The 11,310-nt window shown below is 38.9% G+C and overlaps 1 protein-coding gene across 1 annotated transcript; it reads left to right on the forward strand.

Moving 5' to 3' along the window:
• The first annotated feature begins 7,694 nt into the window (after nucleotides 1–7,694).
• LOC110442207 (amine sulfotransferase-like) lies at nucleotides 7,695–10,196 on the forward strand. The gene is made up of 5 exons (XM_021485699.1): nucleotides 7,695–7,957; nucleotides 8,591–8,908; nucleotides 9,197–9,300; nucleotides 9,652–9,838; nucleotides 9,990–10,196. The coding sequence occupies exons 1-5, from the start codon at nucleotides 7,783–7,785 to the stop codon at nucleotides 10,097–10,099; spliced, it is 894 nt and encodes a 297-aa protein (XP_021341374.1). The 5' UTR covers nucleotides 7,695–7,782; the 3' UTR covers nucleotides 10,100–10,196.
• The last annotated feature ends 1,114 nt before the right edge of the window (nucleotides 10,197–11,310 follow it).

Consider the following 11,310-nt stretch of genomic DNA (forward strand, 5'->3'; position numbering starts at 1 on the left):
GTCCATGAGATCGGCAGATCATTGTTCGTCGATTCCAGTCACCAAGATTCTATTTCGTTTGAATGGTCTTCGGATAGATCGCTGAAGGCTGTACGGTTCTTGTCGCTGTAACCGTTTTCTTATCTTGTATTTCCTGATGACGTATTTTCCAGCTTTTCTCACGTATCGATACAATTTATCAGGCCCAAAGAAACTCCCAGCATTGGTAGGATCGTAATAAATGTCTCTTAAATAACCTTCCCTCCTCCTCCTCCTCCTCATATCATCATCATCATCATCATCATCATCATCATCCCACATCTCTTCTAAGACATGACGGTTCTTTTTGAGTGCAATCTTGATGGCTTTGCGATCCTCATAACCATCGTCAACGAATTCTACGACATCTTCCATGACTTTATCGTGAACCGATCCGTCTTGTTATTTAAGAATGTACCGGATAATTAACCCGTATTTTTCATTAAATAGATCCATGTCTTTAGATTTCATCTTTTCGTTTGCTTTCTCCTGGACTTTGCCTTCAGACATATCTTCAATTACGTATTTCTCATACTTTTGATTCCATTTCTCCTCGTTTGCAGATCTGACTTCATTCATCATGCTATCGAAAGCTTCGTGTTCTTCAGTATCTCTATTTCCTCGCCGGACTCCATATCTTCATATGCGATCCACCTTTTTGGTTTAGGCTCATCTTCTTCGTCTATAGATTCTTGTTTTCTTTTAAGGCTGTCGTTTTCCTAACACCATTTTTCCACGTGTCTCTGTAAATCATGCATGTCTTGGAATACAATACCACAATCGTCACAGGCAGGCATTGCTTCTGTTTCTAAGGACAGCTGTTAATGTTGTTGTTGTTGATGCTGCTGCTGCTGGTAATACGGCCGCTCGGTTGGAGTGTCAGCCTCAAAATGATCCTTAGTTTGGTCTTTCTGCCCTTTTATAGGCTGTCCAGAAAAAAACATCACTGCGCATACGTAATGACTCGCGTGTTGATGGTTTCATATCGACAAGAAGATACCCGTACGGCTTGGTGCTGGCTTCCTTGAAATGTCTCATCAGGTGTTAAACATTTCCAGGGTACATCTGTTTGGCTAAAGTCATGATCTGCTGTTTATCGATGGGATTATTGAACAACACCAAATAGTGACAATTTCTCCTCTGTGTGGGGTCTTTATTGTAGTAGAGGTTCTGATTGATGGCAAACACAGACATGTTTCTGTGGTGGCTTCCCTCCGTAAACTATTCGTTAATTGCTTGCTGTCGACATCAGATTGTCCAAGGCGACAAGGTTTCTTACTCCTGGATACAGGAAGGAATCCTGGTCTAAATCCAGCGGTATTCCCTGAATAAGTTCAACCTCTGGTATAACGGTTGTCTTGATAACGTCATAGAGGGGCTGCCATCGTTTGTAGAGCCATACAATCCTTTGTGGAGGAGGTGATATTTTGGTCAAGCAGTTTTGTAGCAGTAACTTGACAAAGTAAATCTTTCCACAAGACGTTGGTCCCGATACATTTTGCAGTGAAGGGGTGTTTAAAAACGAAATTCTGCTGCTGCTGGGTAAATAAAGCATATACCGGCTGCTTCATAATGTCTATGTAGGATTGTTGCTGCTGCTGCTGCTGCTGTTGTTGTTTTGTTGTTGCTGCTGCTGCTGCTACTGCTCCTGCTGCTTCGTGACTCCATCTCCATTGATGTGTGTGTCGTACGTGACGTTTTATATCACTCAAGCAAATATGACACTGGTACTTCATATCGATGTGCACTCTTCGGTGTTCAGGTATGAAATGAGATTTTTCCAGTCGAATCCTCTATTTATACTCTCACAGGTGTTGCATTAGGTTAAATGTAAATAATAAGACAATTGCTAGTTTATGACATTTTATTACATGCACCAAAGATACGTCATATGTACAATAAAGAACCTACTCTAGCATGGACAATTTACACATTTGTATTACTCAGTGTCATCTACAACCCAATTTGTAGTACTCAGGCGATCTCGTGTACATCTTTTCCATGAAACAAGGTCCTGACATGTGACCTTTCTAGGGTAGTTCACTCTCCTAACTTGATATTCTTGACCATACGCGTAGCTAGTGATCCCATCGTCGAGCAAATATCGCTTGTCGTCGAATGGTGATATACCCCTTTTGGTCATGGACACGTTGTAAAGCTGGTGTCTATATCTGATTCTTTTGGGACAGAAAGACTTTCTTTTGGAGAAGACATTTCTTATAATGCCCGAAACGGGTATGATTTTCGATCACATATTTCTTGATGCCTTTAGCTTTTTTCGATTCTACGTAAGTTTTTACCTCTTTGCCATCTTCCGTAACGTCATGTGTGTAGGCATACATTTCGGCCTTGAGTCTCACAATGGCATTAATGGCGTTTCCGTGGGTCTCGTCCTTCATTTTCCCGCACTCTTTCTTGTTTGTTAAGCTGTAGAGGAGGTGGTCTTTCTTATACTTCGATGTGTCGAATAAGTGTCGGTCTTCTAGCATGTCTTTGTAGATGTCCTCTGTTCTGATGATGTAGACCAGATAACATGTGTCCGTAAAAAGGAGGTATGCCCTCTTTCCAAATTTTTATTTGATGTAGTTGTTATGGAAGTCATATATCATTGTTTTGGAGATATCCAGGATGGAGAATCCGACATAGATGGGTCGGTTCAAAAAAAGTTTCGATTTAAGCATGTGGACAGCTACCAAATCCTCCGTGAAGATCCTGAATTCATGGAATGTGGGCTTACATGTTAATTTCATGGCCTTCTTCTCACTGTTGACAAGTTTGACATCCATCCTCTTCCTTAAATTTTCCATAGTCTTCCCGAAAATGCTGTTGTTCAATAACTTGTAGAAGTCTTGCTCGAAATTGTTTCTAGATTGTTTCCTTTTCTCCGTATTGTAATCAATATTCGTCTTCAACCATGGAGACTGTTTGAAGGTTAATACTTTGTGGACTTTTGTGAGCTTCATTCCAAAAGAAAGATATTGTTTCAAGTTCCTATAATGCAGGACATATTTTTCCTTGTTTCTAAGATTAGGAACGAGTTTTTGTGCGGAATTGTAATGATCCAAACAGTCATATGGCTTTTCATCATCATGTGGCTTGCTTTCCTCAGTCTGTCAGCTTATGCCATAAGGTCTTACTGTAGTCAGACAATTCGTCTTTCCCCACGGCTACTCGTTCTGGGGCCAGTAGATATTCGTTGTGTGGGTCGTGGAGTGCTGGAGGATACTCTAAATCCACTTCCAATATATATCCATCTGTCGCATCATCGGGAACTGTTGTGATATCAATCGTGTCTTTGCGGTATCGGTAAGCCATGCGAAGTCATGAGTTGGCAGGCATTGTGACATGGCCCAGCCATACAAGTTATTGGCGTCTAAGTAAGTGATGTAATATGTTGGTTTTGTTTTGTAGTGTCCGGGAACGTATGGATTGTTGGTCTCAGCAAACCGATAACTAATCATTGATACGTGTCCCGCAAGCCTTTCTCGATAAATAAGCGCTGATCGATGTCGGTAAGCAGTTCGAGTCTAACATCGGTTATTTTTAGCGCTGCTTGCCATGCTAGTCAAGAGGCGGTATAACAATGAGCTGCATCGAGCACATATGATTCCAGACATAGTTGTCGGAAGTTCTCAAACACATCAGCAAGACCCAGAACATCTGTTATGACATACAGGTCCGAATATTCACCAAGATTGTGTATACATAATTATTTCCAGACTTTGAGAGTGTGATCGTATTTTTCATCGAATACGTCCTCTCCCGTCAGACTTCTACGAAACGCTTCCTTTGGCGGTAATACAGTTTCTTGAAATCTGTGAGGACCATCAAAATAATCATATGGGTACACCTGCTTTTTTAAAAGGTGCTCGATTTTCTCCTCACCAAAATGTTGTGTCATGTGTTCAAATTTATCCTTTCCTTCCTCGGATAAATTTGCGATCAGTTTATCCAGTGATGCGCCCATAAACTGGAAGCTGTCGATAAAGTCCATTCACCCTATGGAGAAAGAAATGTACATATCCATGTTGTTAGGTATACACTTTATTTCCTTATCTGACACTTTTCCAACTGCCTGCATGATTAGATTGGAATCGTAACCCCTCCGATTGTGGAAGACGACCGGAATCCGTCCAGTAAATTTGAAATGTATGTTGCACTCATTGTGAACTACTCCTCTAAACGCTCCTGTCACGTGGCAGTGGTTCCTCACTCTGTCATCTCCTAACTCCTTTCCACAAATGTTCCAATCGCTCCCAGTCATGACCATCGCCTTCACGTTTTTGGATTTTTGTTCTATGTCCTCCTGTTCTCTCAGCATACATTCTACAAACGTATCAGTAACATCCGGTCCTCTGTAGACCAAAGGTTTCTTAGATGTTGCTTGTGTGAGCCCTACGACTTTGTAAGCGAAACTAGAAGGAACATGTTGTGTGGTCTTCTCTGTATGTGATTTGTTTGGGTCAACCTCACATCTATGCATCAGCACTTGGAACGACTCGAAGTCCGCATATATGATGGAAGGCACTTTAAGCTTCTTTCTTACATCCTTATAGAACAACCATTTATCCTCTTCTGTAGATAGTTTTACTTTCTGTGTCCCATGTTCCCGACAGTATGATATATGGTAAGATATAATGTTTTTTACATGTGTGTTGATCGCTCAACAGACGATCTACATTCTTTATCCAGCAGTAGTGGGACTTGCATCCATCCGTTATCAGCAGTAAATCTACGTGTCTGTCAAATATTTGCTTTGCCACGTGGATTGGAAATAATGACCCCTTCTCATATCCGAGGACGTTGACCGTGATCTTATTCTGTGTCTCGAATTTATTGATGTCGGCTACTTTCACAGGGAGGGATATACCATCAAAGTTCAGCTCGTGTTGGTGACCTATGTATTTGCTGATACGCTCAGGATGATTTTTGGTCGGATAAAGAGCAGCCAGTACCGACCATATGAAGCACTTCTTGTCCTTGTTTTGGACGTTGATGATGGCGTGTTTAGACCTCAGTTTGATTGGCAGCGGAATATAGCTTGATCCTTTCAGGGGTTTATATTTTGCAAAGTGTATCTGGATTTGAATCACCTTATCCAATGTCCAGTTACTTCCCTGTCGTTGGTATTCTGTAAACGAATTTTGAATTTTTCTGATGGATTCCTGCATACCTTCATCGATGTCGGATGAATTAAAAGTAATCTGACACTTTCCGCGAAAATGTGGCGAAACCACCGTTCCACTGTCTCCTCTTTCGGATTTGAGAATTGTACTTGAATAGATAAATACCATTTGACACCTCCCTGGACCATAGATTTCTCTAATTTCTTCTTTATTGTGATGAAGAAATGTCATGATGTCTAATTTGGCTTTGGCCTATGCAGGTAGAGTGACAACTTGAAGATTCCCTTGAGTGCTTCCTCTGAGCATTCCTCAGTCTCCGTTTGGTGGATCACCGGTTTGGATGTGGGGTCTACAGCCGGAAGTGTCTGTGTAAGGTCGTTCTCTTTGTTCTCGTCTTTATTTTCATCCACCACTCCTCCCTGCTGATTAAATATATGGTTCTTCAAATGTTCGCGGTATTTGTCAGTCCTCCAGAAAGATTTTCAACAACACAAATGCAGTGGTTCCCCGTGGACTTTCATGTGCCATGTAAGCCTACCTTTCCTTCCGAACTCCTTTTGGCACACATTACATATCCATTGTTGACTCCATGACTAGATGTATGTCTATTCAATGCCTTCTGGTGTTCAAACGTTTTATCACAATGGGGACATGACCATTTACCCTTCTTATCCGGGTGTGAAATACTGGCTAAGGCCTTCCTCTTCGACATGCTGAAATGTATCGCAGTGTTCTGTAGAGTTACTATAGTCACTCTGACAAGATCTTCCTCCTCTGATTGTCTTCCTAAGAATGATTATTGCTTGATTCCATGCCTTTATTTATACCCTCTGTAACCATCGATGACATTCGTGTAATTTCATTGGCTAAATCAAATTTTACAGATTTATTTTGTAAATTTTGTTTCATTTGTCTTTTTATTTTTAAAGCGATCGGACGCATTTTAAATTTCTCCCAAATCAATCGGAACCTGAAAAGTTTTTTTTTTATTTATTTATGTTGCTGATAGTGAGCCTCGAAGCCTAAATGTTGCGACACTGAAGCTAAGGTACCACCGCCCTAGCTGTCACGACCAAACGCGCCCCGACATTGAAGGTGTATTTCTAAACTATGTATACACAGCGAGGTTAAATTTACCTACGTGATACGATACACATATAGATGTTTGTATACACATACCTCTGCCATTTGCAATGATGACATACACGGTGAATTTATCGCTGTGGAAGGGAAACATACAGGTTTGCAGATTAACGAATTATACCGGGATAGTAAAACAGTAAACTATTATAACTTATGGCAGAAATGTTGAAGGCTGTAATGTATACAACACGATATTTGTTAAACAAAATTGTCCGTTGGTAGCGTAGTTAAATGTGGGATTCATTTACAGATACATTTAGAGTACACATAAAGAACGTAGGCTATACGTTATTGGAAATGCTATAATACAGTTCAGTTTTGAATGCGTAGAAAATGTTTGGTTAACATAAAAAGTGTGTGACCTAGTCAATTTGGTTTTATACAACGGAGTCAGACATAAACAAACAGCGAGAGCTGTCTGTGAATATTCGTTGTAAGAATGGACGTTGGGTGGGTCTCTGACCCGTGTTTTTTCTATCGACAGAGACAATAAATGGTTTTGCATTATATTTGCGTTGTTATTGTATTATGTGCTAGAAGGTTCCAGGACATCACCGATCCGGTTGAAACCGGTTTCGATATTTCTAAACGTGATGCAATCGGGAAAAACCCGTGACGTCGTCGATCGGTATCCTCATATAGAATGGGGGTTGCCACTAGAGGGTGTATTGGCTGCTCTCAATATGGGAACCCTCTGTGACGTCGATCGGTACCCCCCTACCAGACGGGGGTGCCACTAGGGGGGTGCCGGGTATTATAGGATTATCATTAAAGCAAAACATGTCATTAACATATTTTCAATGACCTTGATAGCTCTGCGCTGGTCTTTTACGATTGGCTGACTTAAGATAATATGCGACCTAGAGATAGTCTTGTTCCAAACTATCATTGTTCCCACTACATTTCGTATATATATTACATACATTATACCAGCTGACCGACCTGTTCATGCAGTAGATACTTAACAAACACTTGACGGTGCAACGTGCGGTTAAATAGAGATAAGCGTGGTTGCTAAAGGTAGTATGTGCATGCATATACAATGGCGAATTAGGTAACATATTTAGGTCATCTACGGCAGCTGAGAGCAGTAGTCAAATATTTTAAAGAGTCGTTATAAAAAATGATTAAAAAGGGAGCAATTTCTAGTTAAAAAGGTCTCGTTATCAGTGAGAAGAAAACAAGAATGTGCGGTTTTCATCTGTATTTAGCTAAGTAAGAACACTGTATGATGATATCTATATACATGATCACGTGCGTTTTATTGATCAATACTTTCTATGCCCATCTATGATATAATCAGCGATGGGTTTCGTCGATTGACGTGTTACAAACATGGCACCTCCTGCCATGGGAAACATGGTACATAGTACATGATAACATTCTATGGAAAGGTGTTCGAATGCCGACTGATTTTTTGGCGGCTGTTCTAGGCCATCGTACTTATCTAGCATCGGTTGAATTGATATTAGTTATTGAATCAGTTAGCATTGAAATGGCGGAGCTGGTAGACGTACGAGACGACGAGGGGAATTTCGGGAAATATAAAAAGTATGATGGCAGATACTATGTCAAACATTTCGTTGGCAATGTCAAAGATCATCTGGCTGCAATAGACTCGATGGACGTCAGAGATGATGACACTTTCATTCTCTCGTATCCAAAGTCAGGTTAGCATTTTCATGTTTTTAAACGTTGAGACATACATATACGGGCATTTCAAGTCATATCACATGAATATTCAAAGCCAATTCAAATTTCTCAGTTAGAATAACAAATATTCTGCACCTGTTTTAAGCCCTTCTTAACTTTTCGAAATGGCAGAACTTATTATAAAGTATCACTTATACTGTTTTCAAAAATGTTCAGCGATACAGAAACAAAATATGAATACATCGTTTGTGTTCCACAACAAAAATATTCCATTGTACAGAAGCGATGTATAAAAGCTGGTCGCCTTCATCATCCTAGTTAAGTCGAATATTCGGCAAATAATATCTTCGAATATTCGGATGAAACCAGCGTCAATTCCATTTTCTCCGCGACTGCTTCATTTGGGGTATATCTACCTACACCCGCTATTTAAATACTACATATCCTGATAAATATTGCCAATTACACCACATCATATCACCATTGTTTAATCACAGATGACACCGTGCTACCAAATGATTTGATGAAAATTGTTTAATTTATTGATGAAATGTCGAACGAAATATCGTTATATCAATCAACAAAAATGTCTCTAAAACACGCAGAAGTGCATGAAAATATATATCTATGTTATCTTTGTCTCTTAAAAGGAACTCATTGGGCATTTACTCTTGCCAGCATGCTTCGTACTGGAGAAACTGTCTACAAAGGATCGCCGACATTCTTAGACTTCACCGATAAGGACACACTTGATAATCTCCCGTCCCCTAGAGTATTTGCGAGTCACATGACCTTCGACTTCATGCCTAAACAAGTTAAGGAAGGGAAGGGCAAGGTCATTGCAATATTTCGGAACCCAAAAGATGTTCTCACATCACTCCACACGTTCATGAAAAAATTAGATGTATTAAAAGAAGATTACAAAATGACATGGAAAGGCCTTCTCAATTTTCACATGGAAGGAACAAGTAAGTTACCGCTTAAAGACCCATACCACTGCCCAATTACTGTATTATTTTTATACCAGCAATTAAATAACCTTGATAAATGATTTCTGATACTAAAACCAAGCCTTGCGATACTTTTATATAAAAGAATTAAGATAAAATATAAAAATATAGAGGGCTAGACCGGAATTCGAACCCTGAACTTCAAATTGTTATACTATTACTGTACCTGTTCAACGAAAGTATATATACATACCAGTGTTAGATGTTTTCCCAGTTGGTATGAACGTATGGTAATTTCTATTATAGTTTTCTACGGTTCCTGGTTTGAATATATACAGTCTTGGGATAAAGTGAAGATAGAGCACACGGGAAATAATATCATGTATCTCATGTATGAAGACATGGTACAGGTGAGCTAATTACCTATTTATCTCCAGGTAAAATATAAATAAAAAACTTTAGCGTTAACATAAACAAGCACAACCAAACATATATGTCCAATATTCTTTCGATCAATTTAATTGTAACTATGTCGAAGTTTCTTTTAAACTGAGTGATTGTGTATGTTCAATGCTGCTTAATGAACGAAAATCGATAATTTTATTTCGGTGACTAATAGTTTTATAGAACTGCATCGTAATCATGAAAACGTCTCGGTTAATAAATGTATATTAAACTTATTTAACCTCTTATTGACCGACACAGGCGTTGTGTTTTGTTCTTTTTTTCTTTTCGATTTCTATTTAACATTTCCTCTTTAGGACCTGGGCTCGCACGTACATAAGTTGGCGTTGTTTCTTGGAGACACTTACGGATCAGACTTCGTGGACAAGGTTACTGCAAGATGTACATTTAGCAACATGGCCGAAGAGGCCACGAGGACATTCACACCATCCGAACAGTGGAAGACCGTTACCACCACAAAAACACTCCCAATCTACAGGAAAGGTACGTGTATTCAGACGGGGTCTAAGTTTCATTATTTATACATTGTAACGCTTGATATTTAATGTTTTATTTTTTTTGTAATCATTTCGATTGACCATTCAAATACCATGTTACATGGCAAATTAATTCAACTTTTATTTTTATTTTACAGGTGTGATTGGTGACTGGAAAAATTATTTTACAGTGGCTCAAAATGAACATTTTGACAAAGTGTACAACGACAAAATTAAAAGTTCTACATTCAAATTTCGATTTGTATAACAGATTTATAATATGTTTGATATACGTTGTAAGTCGATAATTTGTAAAATACATTATCGTTTCCGTATTAAATGTTCTCAATAAACAAACTTTGTAAAGTTGTTCTTTTAATTTGCTATCCATAGCTTAATTTGAAGTCCTCTTTCGCAAAATAAATGCAATATTAAACAATTTTTTTGTTCGTTGTCTTGAAAATGTGTTATTCTACTTTTATTTTCCCCTCGCAACGACAGTTCGAGTGGATATAGGATTCCACCCGTACGTACGTAAGTAAGTACGTATGTACGTATGTTACACTCTTTGTCATCGCTCTAGCGACTTCATTACGGAACGGAAAATCATGACACTTCATACAATTATGTAGTATGAACAATTCGAGTGTCGGGTTTCTACGTTCATTTCCAAGGTCACTGTTACTAATTTTTGAATAAAACATTGTCATCGGTCTACTGACTTCATTAGTGAGCGGAATGTTATGAAACAAGTGCGTGTACGGCAATGCGTTGGACACGTTTGCATTTCCGGTTTCTATGTTCAAGGTCAAGGTCACTGTTTTAAGAAGAACTTTGTCATCGCTCTACTGACTTCATTCCTCAACATAATTTCCAGAAAATGTATACAAGTATTTGGTATGGAAATATCGTGAATAAGTGCGCGTTTCAGATTACTGCGCTAAAGGTCAGGGTCACTCTTACTAATTTTACCAAAAACTTCGTCATAGCTCTACCGTCTTCATTTTCTCTTTAATATGTCACAATGTGTGAATACGAGTGGCTTTGTATCACTTATGATGCGTTAATGCATTGTTGCAATAATAAATTATGAAATGTGAAAGTTACCTGTAAACCAACTGGGAAAAATGGCCCCTTTTTGGAATCCAAAGAATCTTTTCAAGACAGGGCTTTTTTCAATGATGACTTGTTTTGTATATGTATTTGACTTCAACAACCTTAACCTCAGGGCATGTTATTTAGGTCGCCTTATTTCTATATCGGGGTTTCTTTTTTATATATGTTTGGCTACAGTTATATCCAAGGCAATAATAATGTTCATAATTGAAAAATAAGGATAAACTTGTATTTTCATATCTGCCCTGCTCCGTCATCGGCATTAACATCTAATATATGACCAAACCACGTACAGATTTCAAAGTGACATCAATCTGATAAGATAATGTATGTGTACTCATGTGAGGTAACATGATATCAGGA

This window comes from Mizuhopecten yessoensis, unplaced genomic scaffold, assembly GCF_002113885.1.
Source record: "Mizuhopecten yessoensis strain PY_sf001 unplaced genomic scaffold, ASM211388v2 scaffold716227, whole genome shotgun sequence".
NCBI lineage: Eukaryota > Metazoa > Mollusca > Bivalvia > Pectinida > Pectinidae > Mizuhopecten > Mizuhopecten yessoensis.